The 16029-nt window shown below is 49.3% G+C and overlaps 1 protein-coding gene across 1 annotated transcript in view; it reads left to right on the plus strand.

Moving 5' to 3' along the window:
• The window catches only part of U2SURP (U2 snRNP associated SURP domain containing), a 214043-nt gene that overhangs the window by 36980 nt on the left and 161034 nt on the right, over window positions 1–16029 (plus strand). The window contains 1 exon segment of the mRNA XM_075340786.1: window positions 8142–8243. Coding sequence (XP_075196901.1) covers window positions 8142–8243 — 102 coding nt within the window.

A 16029-nucleotide genomic window follows, 5' to 3' on the forward strand; every position in this document is an offset into this window, starting at 1 on the left:
GGACCTTCTAGAATATGGGGGGCACGTTCAGGGAACGTATCCCTCATTTTCTGGAAGAGCAAGCTCTCCATGAGCAGTGTGGGTGCAGTAATCTGAGAATACTGCACTCACACTGCCCCGGTCCAACCTAGGGCAGAGTGACCTGCAGTAACCTCATTCTAGAATATGAGGGGCACGCTCACAGAACGTACCCCCCATTTTCTAGAACAGCAGTCTCTCCATGTGAGGAGTGTGGCTGCAGATTACCGCTCTCACCCTCCCCCGGTCCACAGTGGAGCAGCCTGTGCAGTAGCGACGTCAGCGTCCCTGCTTGCAGGGATCCAGCTGACAGCCGCTGTCTGCGCATGCGCCGCCAGCTTTCAAGAAGGAGGCGGCGTGATCGCAGGGCCGGAGCACCAGCAGCCAGGTAACGTAAAACCGGGGGCTGGGGGGGGTGACCTGGGGACAACTTTCTGCCGCATGTGATGTGTCACATGCGGCAGAAAGAGCAGGATGAATGCGGCCGCCATCTTCCACGCTCCGGAGGGGGGAGGGGGCGGCTCTGGAGATCCGGAGGGGGCTCCGGGGACCAGAGATCTCCGGTGTACCGGAGGAGGGGTCAGGGGGAGGACATTTCCCTCCGATCTGAAATGTTTGATCATTTCAGATCGGAGGGAAATGAATGCAGAGCCGGCTGGCGGGAGTTTTCAGCGCGCGTCGGCGCCATCTTGGATTTTCCGGAGGGGGGGGTGTTGGATAGATTTCTCCGGTGCCGGGGGCTTTGGGGGCACTAAGGGCTCATATTTATTTCTCCTCTGACATGTTTGATCACGTCAGATGAGAAATAAATCAATTTTACCGGCCATTTATTTTTTTTTAATGTTGTATACCGGCGATCGCATTAACGGGGTCCAGAAAAAACACCCCGATTCATAATCTGGGGGGTCTCAGCTACCCCCGGTAGCTGAAACCCCCGAGATTTTCGGTCGCTGGGGGGGCGCTACAGGGTTTTTTCGGGCCGCCGCTTTTAAAGCGGCGGAACAGAATAAGTACACTGTTTTGCTGCCACTTTAAGTCGTACGGCCGTCGTTATGAGGTTAATAAAGCCACTTTTATTCACCAACAAGTCTGTTTTCTGATTGTTTTTTTGCAGAATTTTTTTCCTTTTTAGGTTACATTCAATGGGTGAAAAAACGCTGCAGTTCTTAAAGGGGTGGTTCACCCATTTTTTTGTAGGAGTTCTACTTACCTTTCTAGGCGTTTTCTCCTTTGACTTTCTTTGACTTTTGTTTCCAGTTCTGGCACTGAGCGGCGCTATCCTGCACGCTCAGTGCCGGTCACATGACCCCCTGGAGCTGTGGCCGCCAGCATCCTCTGACATCCCGGCATTTCCGGGCTCTCAAACTGGACGGGTACGTCAGAGGAGGCTGGCACCACTCAGATTGAGTGACAGGGCTGTGGGCGGTACAGCCCAGCATCGAGGGGATGATCCAGAGGACATCAGTGTGGAGCCGGCGTCCTGCAGATGGTGAGGCACGGGGCGCCAGTGTGCAGTACAGGGGGAGGGGGGGGGGGTTCTTCAGCTGAATCCCCCCCTGCACGTAAGTACGGTATGTGATCACACTGTCCACCCGCCCGCTCTGCTGCGATGTCAGGAGAGCGGCCGGTGTCGGGCAGTGTGATCATCTGCTCCTCCCAGCAGCAAGACACTGACAGGCATGTCACCGCTGTGCTCTGCCATCTGTCCTGCTGCATGGGACCAACTATGTGCACTCTGTCACCTGCACCACAAGTCACAGAGTGGAGACAGTTGGTGACAGAGCACCTCTGCCCCCCCCCGTTCTTTCCCCACTCTCTTCTCTCCCCCCACTCTTCTCCTCCTCCCCTCTTCACTGCCCTCCTCTTATCCCTCTCTCCTCTCCCCTCTCTTTTCCCTCGCTCTCTTTTCCTCCCCCCGCGCTCTCTTTTCCTCCCCCCCGCGCTCTCTTTTCCTCCCCCCCGCGCTCTCTTTTCCTCCCCCCCGCGCTCTCTTTTCCTCCCCCCCCGCGCTCTCTTTTCCTCCCCCCCGCGCTCTCTTTTCCTCCCCCCCGCGCTCTCTTTTCCTCCCCCCCGCGCTCTCTTTTCCTCCCCCCCGCGCTCTCTTTTCCTCCCCCCGCGCTCTCTTTTCCTCCCCCCGCGCTCTCTTTTCCTCCCCCCCCCGCGCTCTTTTCCTCCCCCCCCGCGCTCTCTTTTCCTCCCCCCCCGCGCTCTCTTTTCCTCCCCCCGCGCTCTCTTTTCCTCCCCCCCCGCGCTCTCTTTTCCTCCCCCCCCGCGCTCTCTTTTCCTCCCCCCGCGCTCTCTTTTCCTCCCCCCGCGCTCTCTTTTCCTCCCCCCGCGCTCTCTTTTCCTCCCCCCGCGCTCTCTTTTCCTCCCCCCCCTCCCCCCCACGCTCCTCCCCCCCCCTCTCTTTCCTCCCCCCCGCGCTCTTTTCCTCCCCCCGCGCGCTCTTTTCCTCCCCCCGCGCGCTCTTTTCCTCCCCCCGCGCGCTCTTTTCCTCCCCCCGCGCGCTCTTTTCCTCCCCCCGCGCGCTCTTTTCCTCCCCCCGCGCGCTCTTTTCCTCCCCCCGCGCGCTCTTTTCCTCCCCCCGCGCGCTCTTTTCCTCCCCCCGCGCGCTCTTTTCCTCCCCCCGCGCGCTCTTTTCCTCCCCCCGCGCGCTCTTTTCCTCCCCCCGCGCGCTCTTTTCCTCCCCCCGCGCGCTCTTTTCCTCCCCCCGCGCGCTCTTTTCCTCCCCCCGCGCGCTCTTTTCCTCCCCCCGCGCGCTCTTTTCCTCCCCCCGCGCGCTCTTTTCCTCCCCCCGCGCGCTCTTTTCCTCCCCCCGCGCGCTCTTTTCCTCCCCCCGCGCGCTCTTTTCCTCCCCCCGCGCGCTCTTTTCCTCCCCCCGCGCGCTCTTTTCCTCCCCCCGCGCGCTCTTTTCCTCCCCCCGCGCGCTCTTTTCCTCCCCCCCGCGCTCTCTTTTCCTCCCCCGCGCTCTCTTTTCCTCCCCCTCTCTTTTCCTCCCCCTCTCTTTTCCTCCCCCTCTCTTTTCCTCCCCCTCTCTTTTCCTCCCCCTCTCTTCTCCCCCCCCTCTCTTCTCCCCCCCCTCTCTTCTCCCCCCCCCTCTCTTCTCCCCCCCTCTCTTCTCCCCCCCTCTCTTCTCCCCCCCTCTCTTCTCCCCCCCTCTCTTCTCCCCCCCTCTCTTCTCCCCCCCTCTCTTCTCCCCCCCTCTCTTCTCCCCCCCTCTCTTCTCCCCCCCTCTCTTCTCCCCCCCCCTCTCTTCTCCCCCCCCTCTCTTCTCCCCCCCCTCTCTTCTCCCCCCCCTCTCTTCTCCCCCCCTCTCTTCTCCCCCCCCTCTCTTCTCCCCCCCCCTCTCTTCTCCCCCCCCCCTCTCTTCTCCCCCCCCTCTCTTCTCCCCCCCCCTCTCTTCTCCCCCCCTCTCTTCTCCCCCCCCCTCTCTTCTCCCCCCCCCTCTCTTCTCCCCCCCCTCTCTTCTCCCCCCCCCTCTCTTCCCCCCCTCTCTTTCCCCCCTCTCTTCCCCCCCGCTCGCTCTCCCCCCCCGCTCCGCTCGCTCTCTTCTCCCCCCGCTCGCTCTCTTCTCCCCCTCCGCTCGCTCTCTTCTCCCCCTCCGCTCGCTCTCTTCTCCCCCCTCCGCTCGCTCTCTTCTCCCCCCCCGTTCGCTCTCTTCTCCTCCCCCCCGTTCGCTCTCTTCTCCTCCCCCCCCGTTCGCTCTCTTTTCCTCCCCCCCCGCTCGCTCTTTTTCCTCGCTCTCTCCTGGCATGGTCAGTACAGAAATCTCTCCATCGTGGAGGGGTGAGAGGGAGTAATAAACATGGAGTCCCTACTGTGTCTGTGTATTTATTTCTAATAAAGTATTTTTCTCTGTGTGATGTCTTTTTTTTTTTTTTTTAAACCCTTTGTTGGAGATTCTTAATGGCCAGGTTAAACTTGGCCTGACATTAAGAATCTTGGGCTTTATACCAGCTGGTAAAACATAGCTGGTATTAACCCCTTATTACCCGGCGTGCCACTTGCCACCAGGGCCACTGGAAGAGTTGGATACAGCGCCTGAAGATGGCGCTTCTATGAAAGCGCCATTTTCTGGGGCAGCTGTGGACTGCAATTTGCAGTGGGGGGCCCAGAAAGTTTGGGCACCCTGCTCTGTGGATTTCAATCCCCAGCTGCCTAGTTGTACCTGGCTGGACTCAAAAATTTGGCGAAGCCCACATCATTATTTTTTTTTTTTAATTATTTCATGAAATTCATGAAAAAAAAGGGCTTCTCTATATTTTTGGTTCCCAGCCGGGTACAACTAGGCAGCTGGGGGTTGGGGGCAGCCCGTAGCTGCCTGCTGTACCTGGCTAGCATACAAAAATATGGCGAAGCCCACGTCATTTTCTTAAAAACGTTTTCAGGGAAAAACCTTTATAAAAAAAAAAAATGCTTCCCTGCATTTCTATTGCCAGTGAAAGTAACACCAAGCAGCGGGGGCTAGCAGCCAGTAGCTGCTTTGGTTACCCTTAGCAATAGAAAATGCAGCGGGAGCCCACAAACAACGTGATTTTTTTTGTTTTTTTATTTTTAATGAATTTTTTAAAAAAAAAAATCGGCATGGGCTTCGCCCATCGAGCACCAGAGCATTTTACTTCTCATTCATCCCAAGTAATCAGATGACTCCAGTGTCGGCCGATTACTTGTTCTGTGTCCCCCTGCATCCATCGCAGCGTGTACGGGCTGTGAGGTCAGCGGAGTGGAGACAGTGACATGCTCTGCTCTGACACATAGTGTGCTGCATGTCACTATCTTTCTTCACTCTGGGACTTGTTGTGCAGGTGACCGGATGCTACATGTCACTAACTGTCTCCACTATGGGACTTGTTGTGCAGGTGAGAGTGTATACAGTTGGTACTATGCAGCAGAAATCACAGAGTGGGGCAGTTAGTGACATGTATCATCCGATCACCTGCACAACAAGTCCCAGAGTGGAGACAGTGACATGCTCTGCTCTGACATAGTGTGCTGCATGTCACTATCTTTCACCACTCTGGGACTTGTTGTGCAGGTGACCGGATGATACATGTCACTAACTGCCCCACTCTGAGACTTGTTCAGGTGAGAGTGTATACAGTTGGAACAATGCAGCAGAAGTCACAGAGTGGAGCAAGTTAGTGACATGTATCATCCCGGTCACCTGCACAACAAGTCCCAGAGTGGATACAGTGACATGCAGCACACTATGTGTCAGAGCAGAGCATGTCACCAACTTGCTCTGCTCTGTCACCTGCGGTGCTGCATGTCACGTTTTTGCCGCGATTTGGTGCGTTTTTTGCTGCGTTTTTGCTCACTGCGTTTTTAATCAGTGCACAATGCCATTAAAGATTGTTGATGAAAAAAAAAAAGGTCTGATGTCATTTCCTTATTCAAAATGTTCATTGTATGCAGGAGAGCAGACAGCAGCTGCAGAACTACAAGGCTCAGTATCCTCCATTCACTAGTGTATGCAGGAGAGCAGACAGCAGCTGCAGAACTACAAGGCTCAGCATCCTCCATTCACTAGTGTATGCAGGAGAGCAGACAGCAGCTGCAGAACTACAAGGCTCAGCATCCTCCATTCACTAGTGTATGCAGGAGAGCAGACAGCAGCTGCAGAACTACAAGGCTCAGCATCCTCCATCCAGGACTGTATGCAGTTTTTTACCCAAAAAGAAAAAAAAATGACATGGGCTTCGCCATATTTTTGTATGCTAGCCGGGTACAGCAGGCAGGTACGGGCTGCCCCCAACCCCCAGCTGCCTATTTGTACCCGGCTGGGAACCAAAAATATAGAGAAGCCCTTTTTTTTAATTATTTCATGAATTTCATGAAATAATTTTAAAAAAAAAATGACGTAAGCTTCGCCTAATTTTGGTGTCCAGCCGGGTACAACTAGGCAGCTGGGGATTGGAATCCACAGTGAAGGGTGCCCAAGCTTTCTGGGCACCCCCACTGCAAATTGCAGTGCACAGCCACCCCAGAAAATGGCGCTTTCATAGAAGCGCAATCTTCTGGCGCTGTATCCAACTCTTCCAGCTGCCCTGATGCCGGGTGGCTAGCTGGGTAATAATGGAGTTAGGGCTAGCTGTATATTATCAGCTAGCCCTAAGCCCGAAATTCATGTTGTCACGCCAATATTAGACATGGCCACCATGAATTTCTAGTAATGCTAAAAAAAAAAAAAACACAACAACCAGAAAAATATTTTTATTAGAAATAAAACACAACACAATTAGTGACTCTATCTTTATTGAAATAAACCCCCCTCCGCAGTAATTCTGGGTTAGGGTCCCGCGCCGTCCAATCAGGATCCAATATCATCTGATCGGTTTGCTGGAAGGCAAAGCGATCAGATGATGTGTCAGGTTAAACTACGTGAATCACATCATACATCAGCTGATTGTATAAAAGCCGATTATACAATCAACTGATGCATCAGTAGAAAAATAAATAAATAAATAAATACTCACGTCTGTGCTGATTACCGGCAGCTCCTGCAGGGGAGTCTGATCCTGGCCCATCACTGCAGGAGCTGCCGGTAATCAGCTGATGAAGTCCCCTGACGGCAGGATCAGCTGATAGCCGGCCGGGCACGAAAAAGCCGGCGACACCACGAGAATCGATCAGCTGATGCGTCAGGTGACTGCATCAGGTGATCCACCGCCAGGTCCTGCAAGCTTCGTACGTGCCCCGGGGAGACTGCACACAGCCGAAGCGGCGGTACCGAGACAGGGGCTGGAAGCAGGCATGGCACCGGGACCCTGCATACAGGTGAGTATGACACACACACACACACTGTATATACACATACACACTCACACTGTATATATATGCGCACACACACTTTCTTCCCCTGGCTGTGTAGAGCTGCTGCTGTCTGTGTGATTGCTCTCAGTGCACATCCACTGGGAAGAGGCAGGGAGGAGGGTTTGGGTGGGAGCAGAGTGGGTGTATTAGACACAATGGGTGTGTTAGATAAGCTAGACACCGCCCTAGAGCCACAAAGAATTCTGGGACTTGTAGGAACTGAACACAGGAAGTCAGAGGAGAGATTAACCCCATCAGAGCTGGAGCCAGCAATGAGCATGTGCTGCTAGTGCACAATAAAAGGTAATTTTGCTGAAAAAACATAATAGATGTGTTGAGGGGCACATATTAGCAAGATTTATCAGAAAAAAAAAAATCAGTTTTGGTAAGTGGACAACTTCTTTAAGTTGTCAGGAAAAAACAAGTATACGAGATTTCTGAAATGTAGCTTTTGCTGCTACAGTAAAAAGCAGTTTTTAATTTGTATGATGAATTGGAGAGAAAAAAACCACTGCGTGTGAACATAGCCTTAGGCTGGGGCCACACGGGGACTACTGCGATCCCCTTGCATGAGACTCGGCTCGTGCTGGCAGTACAGCAGAGCCGAGTGTCATGCTTGTATCCTTGCAACTGAGGTCCGTTCGTGCGAGCAGACCTCAGCTGCAGGGGGCGGGCCGGCACTCAGGAGGGGAGGGAGGGATTTCTCCCCCTCTCTCCTGCGTAGCCGGCTATAGCCATTCTCGCACTGCACTAGCAGTACACCGGTGTACCGCGAGTGCAGTGCGATTTTTCTCTCGCCCCATTCACTTGAATGGGTGCGAGAGAAAGCGTCTCAGCTTACAATCGCAGCATGCTGCGATTGTTTTCTCGGTCCGATTAGGGCTGAGAAAATAGTCGCTCATGTGTGCTGACACACAGGCTAGAATTGGTCCGAGGGGAATGCGATGTTTTATCGCACTCCACTCGCACCGATTTTCTCGCCGTGTGGCTTAGGCCTTACTGTGAATATCGGAACCTGGAGGTCCCCAATAATTACAGGTTGTCCAAATAATTTCCCCTAAATGTGTACGATACAGATTTGTAACACTTGTTTATAAATATGAGGGTCCAGGAGACCGGATAAATGCTTCCTGTAGATGTGTAAATATGCAACATGAATGTCATGTCCTCCATTGTGCTCGTTGTCGATCGCACTAGTCTTTCTAACAGACTTGTCATCACTTGTGCGTTAATGCAGAACTATTTTGACATATTTGTGGAATATTTGCATATTAATGGCCTAACAAAGTGTTTCTGTTTTCGTCCTGCAGCAACCTCTCCTGGAGAGTAAGCTTAAAGCATTCAGTATTGGCAAAATGAGCACTTCAAAGAGAACACTAAGCAAGAAGGAGCAAGAGGAACTGAAAAAGAAGGTGAGACCTCAGGGCCTTAGGGGGTTTAACACTTATAACCACTAGCTAGTATGCAAATCACAAAAGTCCGTGGAGCCTCTGTTAGGAGTCTCCACATGGAAAATAGCTAGATATCCCTCCGAGAAGGACCTAGCTAGGAGTGGCTATTTTTAGGAGACCACCTAAAAAGAGACACTCCTTGACTAGGTCCTTCCCGGAGGGATATCTGGCTATTTTCCGTGTCGAGACTCCTAACAGAGGCTCCATGGACATTTGTGATTTGCATACTTCCCAGGGGGCAATGCTCTTTTTAGGAGACCACCTAAAAAGAGACACTCCTTGACTAGGTCCTTCCCGGAGGGATATTGGCTATTTTCCGTGTCGAGACTCCTAACAGAGGCTCCATGGACATTTGTGATTTGCATACTTCCCAGGGGGCAATGCTCTTTTTAGGAGACCACCTAAAAAGAGACACTCCTTGACTAGGTCCTTCCCGGAGGGATATCTGGCTATTTTCCGTGTCGGGCTCCATGGACATTTGTGATTTGCATACTTCCCAGGGGGCAATGCACCTAGGATTTTGTGTTGAGCGCCTTTGCTGGCTGCCAGCAGTGTTTTCTCAGGCTGGTCTCCCCAAGATCAGTGATTGTTTTGTCTTGCTAACAACTAGGTAGTAGCATTAGTAGTGCCTTTTAACACTTTTTTTGTATTTGTATGTCTGAAGGTCACATATGCAAGTGTAAACTGTGACCTGTCTGAAGGTTTGTTAGGGCACATAAGCACATTTTTATGTGGCTTGCTTGTAGCTGGTGAAGGTTTGTCCTCAGAAGAAGCTCCTCCAGTAGAAGAGCTCCTGAGGCTCTCCTAGAAAGACTAGCTTGGCTACAGAAAACTTGTCCAATTAAACTTTTTCCTATGAGTCCAAATGTGTAATTACTTGGCAGCAATTCATGTAGGCTACCTCAGTATTTAGGTGGGCTTGTAGGACTAAAAAGCAACAATGGCATATGGACCCATAACAGCTCACATACAATATTGCCTTTCCCCAATGACAAAAATAAAGTGCAGCATGCTCCCTGTCATAATCGCCTTTGTCACTGCACTCAACCCTCTTCTAAAGGGTTGTCTGGCCCTCACTTCTGAATTTGGAGCACTAATGATGTCACATCTACATATACCTGCTGGGAATTGTGCACATTTGGTAGTACTCCTTTTCATTAGAATAGTACATGAGCACAATACCTTTCTATTGTTTATGTGCCAGCACTGGAGAAATCAGTAGAGAAACAGTGATGGAGGTCTGCAAGTGACACCTGTAATAGTGCACATAATAGGGGACATCACGTACCACAGAGAGCCTACGTGACTAGCAGTAAGCCCAGACCCTAATCTCAGGCTCCTCACTAAACCCCATATATCGGTGATAGCTGTGCAGACTATTATCTATAGACTGACCCTACACAAGCGGCTGAATCATCACTGCCTTTATTAGGATTGTTTCACACAGTTTTTTATTTAGTGCCTTATAAAAAATGCCTATTCTGATAATTTTGTTTCAAGCTTTTCATTGTTAAACCACCGTCATTGAAAGTCTGGATGCCTGGCTGCATGTCACCTGTTCTCTCTCACATATTCATTAGCAGATGTAGTGCATATAATATTTATGGATGCAGAGAAAACATAAGGGACCTTCTACATTAGGAAAGCTTTGCCTCATACTCAGATCAGTGCTGAGCACACCTGTATTATGGGCTAGCTTTAGCTTCAGATCACTTGCCTACCAGCAAGGCCAATCTGATCACACCCTGCACTGACTGCAAAGAGCAGCACTCCGACAACCAAAGACACCAATGCCATAATGCATGCCAAGCTGTGGTGTACAGGGCCCCGGGTCCGGAGCTCTTACCTTGGCACACAATGTGCTGCATGCATGATATGCCACACAAGATATATGCAAAGGATTATTTAACAGGGGTTGTAGGCCAGCAACCGCAGTGGCCCACTGGGAGTATGCCAGGTTATGAATCCAGCCTTGGCCATATAAATGCAACAGGGGGCCCCGACGTGTGGCTTGCTTTCTTGGTGTCATGGGATAAATATAGTAATCTAGAGATTGGATGCTGTTGCCAGCTAGAGAGGCTTTACATGAAGAGAAGGACTTGCAGAAGTCCAGATCTGTGGTTAGTTCTCTAAGATGTTTGGACCACCTCCCAGTCAAGTTTCTTTAACCCCTTCACGACCATGGACGGATCTTTCCGTCATGGATCGTGTCCCGGTAATCCCCGCCCCCTGCCGCGGGCAGGCGGCGTGGATCGGCACACATATCAGCTGTTTTCAACAGCTGACATGTGTGCCTACATGTTCCGAGTGGAATCGCATTCCACCCGGAACATTAACCCCTTAGATCTCGCTGCCAAAGTCTGGCAGCGAGATCTATATGCGCGCGGCCATCTTTTTTTCTTACCGCCGCCCCCTCCGGACGTCACGTGAGTGATCACGTGACGTTCGGTGGTTGCCATCGTAGCACAGGGTCATGTGATGACGCCTGGTGCTAAGAAGTTTCACTTTCATTCTTCCTCGGCACGGAGCAGAGGAAGAAAGAAAGTGACTATTTCTGCTGTTTACAGCGGAATAGCTGTGATCAGCAGATAGCGATCAGCAATCGGATTGCTGATCGCTATAGCCCCCTAGGGGGACTAGTAAAATAAAATAAAAAAAGTAAAAAAAAAGTTTTAAAAAATTAAAAAAAAATAAAAAAACCTAAAAGTTCAAATCACCCCCCTTTCTCCCCATTGAAAATTAAAGGGTTAAAAAATAAATAAATATACACATATTTGGTATCGCCGCGTTCAGAAATGCCCGATCTATCAAAATATAAAATCAATTAATCTGATTGGTAAACGGCGTAGTGGCAAAAAAATTCCAAACGCCAAAATTACGTTTTTTGGTCGCCGCAAGTTTTACGCAAAATGCAATAACAGGCGATCAAAACGTAGCATCTGCGCAAAAATGCTACCATTAGAAACATCAGCTCGAGACGCAAAAAATAAGCCGTCACTGAGCCACAGATCCCAAAAAATAAAAACGCTACGTGTTTCGGAAAATGGCGCAAAACGTGCGCCACTTTTATTGGACAAACTTGTGAATTTTTTTTAACCCCTTAGATACAAGTAAACCTATACATGTTTGGTGTCTACAAACTCGCACCGACCTCAGGTATCATACCCACACATCAGTTTTACCATATAGTGAACACCGTGAATAAAACATCCCAAAAACTATTGTGCCATCACACTTTTTTTGCAATTTTTCCACACTTGGAATTTTTTTGCTGCTTTCCAGTACACCATATGGTAAAACTTATGGTTTCATTTAAAAGTACAACTTGTCCCGCAAAAAACAAGCCCTCATATGGCAAGATTGACGGAAAAATAAAAAAGTTACGGCTCTCGGAAGAAGGGGAGCAAAAAACAAAAACGCAAAAACGGAAAGTGCCCCGGGGCTGAAGGGGTTAAAAACTGTGTACAAGTATATCTAGAAGAATTGATGCTTTTTTGAAGGCAAAGGGCGGTCACACCAAATATTGATTTGATTTTAGATTTCTCTTTTGCTTGTTAACTTATTGGTTAATTTTTAATCAATTAAACTGCAAACACTTGTATTTTTAACCCCCCCCCCCCCCCCCTTGGGTTTTTTAAAGGGAACCTGTCATCAGAAATTTTGCTTTAAACCTAAATGTTTCCCCTTCTGCAGCTCCTGGGCTGCATTCTAGCAAGGTTCCTGTTGTTTTTTTGCTCCCTTTTAGACGAAATATAATACTTTATAAAGTTGTACCTTTTGGGATGCAAATTTTCTAAATCGTCCATGGGGGCGGGCTCTCTGGTGTCCGTTATGTCCCTCCTGCCGATTTACGCCGTCCCCCAACGCAGCATTTCATACTTCCAGGATGCCGCCCAGTGAGCCCGTGGTCCGGCGCATGCGCAGTGCCACTGTAGCGGGACTGTGCATAGTGTGACCGCTGGTGACGTTTGCGCAGGCACGAGATTATGGGCGGCGCTGTGTTGTCATCGCAAGTGCCCGCGCTTTCCCCTCTGCCTCCAGCGTTCTGCACAAGCGCTGGCCAGATGACCGCACGTCCCCTCTTTCCCTGTAGCAGGAAATAGATGGGAGGATCGGAGCAGGACACCACCGGTTACGGCCAGCGCTTGCGCAGAACGCTGGAGGCAGAGAGGAAAGCGCGTGCACTAGATTATGGGTGGGCACTTGCAATGATAATCACAGCGCCGCCCATAATCTCGTTGGGGGACGTCGTAAATCGGCAGGATGGACATAACGGACACCAGAGAGCCCGCCCCCATGGACGATTTAGAAAATTTGCATCCCAAAAGGTACACCTTTTATAAAGTATTATATTTGGTCTAAAAGGGAGCAAAAAACCAACAGGAACCTTGCTAGAATGCAGCCCAGGAGCTGCAGAGGGGGAAACATTTAGGTTTAAAGCAAAATTTCTGATGACAGGTTCCCTTTAACCCTCTTAATGCCTCAAATAATAATAGCAATCTTTATTTTTATATAGCGCTAACATATTCCACAGCGCTTTACATACATCAGCAACATTGTCCCCATTGGAGCTCACAATCTAAATTCCCTATCAGTATGTATAAATAGCAATCTCTGCATTTAGAAGGTTAGGCGGGGGAGGGAGCTTCTTCTCCCACCATATCCGCACCCCCGCGACCGGATCGCGGGCTGCTGATGGGTAAATAATGATCTCCTGGTGTGTCAGGTATGGTGGCCTGTTAGACCATGCTAGGAGCTTGGTCTAAAAGGCATTCTGTCAGGTCTAGTGCATTGGAATTCATTAGACAAGTGATCAGACTAATAAAGGTTGAAGTCTCATAGAGGGATTAAGTGGGGAAAAAAATCACAGAAATTAAGCAAATAAATATGCATATTTAAATAAAAGCAAAAATAAACAAAAAGTATATACATATTTGGTATCACTACGTCCATTGTGACCTGATCTATAAAACTGTCAAATGATTTAAACCTTTCAGTGAACCTCACAAAAAAGTAGCAAAAAAAACCAAACTATTCATCATACAGCTAACAAGAAAGTGGAATAAAACACAATTAAAAAATCGTAAGTGGAAATAGTATCACTGAAAACATCAACTTGTCCTCAGTCAGCAAAACATAAACAAACCATATAATTGTGATATCACTGTATTTGTATTGACCCAAAGAATAAGGCTATGTGCGCACTAGAAAAGTGATTTTTCTCAAGACAATTTTTTGAGAAACTTCTGGGAGTTGAAGATTACCGCACCTGCGGTAAAAAAACACACCAAATACGCGGGAAAAACGCATTCGTTTTTGCCGCGGATTTGCCATGGTTTTACCGCGGTTTTGCCGCGGGTTGGTCCCTGGGGTTTTTTTTATGCTGTAACTACTGCAATAAATAATATAGATAATAGATAGATAATCGATAGACAGATAAGGATAGAGGGAAAGATGGATAGATGAATAGATAGATGAGAAAGACCTATATAATGTCCCACCCCCCTGCATATTCTAAGCTGGCACCCTTTAGTGACTTTCATGTGGCACTAAAGGGTGCCTAGCCTTGTATTTAGCCATAAAATAAATAAATAATTAAAAAAAAATACACTTGAGGTCCCCCCATCTTTTGTAGCCAGCTAGGGTAAAGCAGACGGCTGCAGCCTGCAGAACACAGCTGGCAGATTCACCTTGGCTGGTAATCCAAAATAGAAGGCACCCCACGCTGTTATTTTACATTAAATAAATAATTTAAAACAAAAAAAAGTGGGGTCCCCCCCAAATTAAATCACCAGCCAAGGTAAAGCAGACAGCTGTGGTCTGATATTCTCAGACTAGGGAGGTCCACTGTTATTGGACACTCCCCAGTCTAAAAATAGCAGGCCGCAGCCGCCCCAGAAGTGGCGCATCCATTAGACGTGCCAATCCTGGCGCTTCGCCCCAACTCATCCCGTTGCCCTGGTGCGTTTTTCAAACGAGGTAATATATGGGGTTGATTCCAGATGTGTAATGTCACCTGTCATCAAGCCCTGGGGTTCGTGATGTCACGCGTCTATCAGATACCAGACATCACCAACCCAGTCAGTAAGAAATAAAAAATAGACAACAAAAAAAGTTTTATTTGAAAAAACACTCCCCTTATTCCCTCTTTCACCAATTTATTGAAAAGAACAATCAATTCCACGTCCGGCGTAATCTAATAAGAGTGGGGTCCCACGGCAATCCATACCACTGTCCATAGTCACTGTCCCATTCAATGAAGAACAGAATGTTCCCCAATGGCTGGGAGAGCAATGCAGTGACCTGAGCTATCATCAATAGCCCAGGTCACTGCAGGGGATGACGAGCGCTGCTGTTAGGAGGATAGATGAGATTATTACCTGCGGTGATGATCTCCTGCAGTCCTGCCATCAGCGCTGTCACTGCGTTCTATGCCCGCCGCGTTGTCAGCAGTATCGCGAGAGCCCGTGACGTCACCGCTAGAGACAGTCTCGGGCCGCTCGCGAGACGGGCATAGACTGCAGTGACAGCGGTGACGTCAGGAGGCAGGAGATCGTCACAGCAGGTAATGATCTCTTCTCACCTCCTGACAGCAGCGCCCGTCATCCCCGCGGCTGCACGCACTGCTGCGCTGCAGGGTGACAAGCTGCTGACACTGCGGGCAGACACTGACACACTGCAGGGCAGGCAGCCGCGGGGCTGGAGCGGGACACAGACTGCACGGGCACCCGCCGGACGTCAGACGGAAGTGCTTCTGTGCAGCGTCCAGGGAGTGTGACGTCTGTGTTTAATCTGCTCCGCTTCCTCTTCTGTCATAATGACATCACTCCCTGCAAAACCGCAGGCAGCGATGAGCATTACCGCAGGTAAATCGCGGCTATACCGGGGGTATACCGCACATCATTTGCTACCTGCGGTATACCCCCGGTATTTCGCGATTACAGTACAGTGAATGGAGTGAAATACCGGGGGTATACCGCAGGTACCTGCGGAAAATAATGGACATGCTCATTTTCTCAAGAAAGTTTCTTGAGAAAAATCCGCAGCATGCGCACAGCTATTTTTTGTTCCCATAGGTTTTGCAGGGAAATGTCTGCAGAAAGATTTCAAACCTTTCTCAACAAAATGTCCGCAGTAAATCCGCGGGTAAAATGGCCTAGTGCGCACATAGCCTAAAGCAGTCTTTTATTACTTTTACGACACGGTAAAAAATAATAATCCTGAATTGTGGTTTCTTCATTGTGCTTCCAAAAAGTTGAATAGAAAGCCATCAAAAATAGTATCTGCCCAAAGATTTTGCCAATAAAAGGTCCAACTCCTCACGCAAAAAATAAGCCCTTACATGACCCAGTCTGCAGAATAATAGAAAAATACATAGCCTTCAAGATACGCTGATGCAAGAAGCCTTTATTTTGGAAAAAGAGAATTTAAAAAAGCATTGTATTAGTAGCAAAACTTAAACTATATATATTTGGTATCGCTTTAATCGTACTGACCTGAGGGATAAAGCCGCCTAATCACCTATACTCGCACATTGCTATTGATGTGTTAATTCTCGGATCACATATATTCTGTGCTCTTCGCTGAGCGTTTAAACCAGAGATTCCATATAAATCACTGAATAAACGTGATTTAGATAAAACCCTCAATGGAAAATTCAGTGTAATGAAGCAGAGGGGAGTCACTCTCACCTCATGTCTGGCCTGTGGTCCGGCGGTGTCCATCTTTTTACTTGTCTTTTTAGTTG

This window comes from Anomaloglossus baeobatrachus, chromosome 3 (assembly GCF_048569485.1).
Source record: "Anomaloglossus baeobatrachus isolate aAnoBae1 chromosome 3, aAnoBae1.hap1, whole genome shotgun sequence".
Classification (NCBI taxonomy): Eukaryota; Metazoa; Chordata; class Amphibia; order Anura; family Aromobatidae; genus Anomaloglossus; species Anomaloglossus baeobatrachus.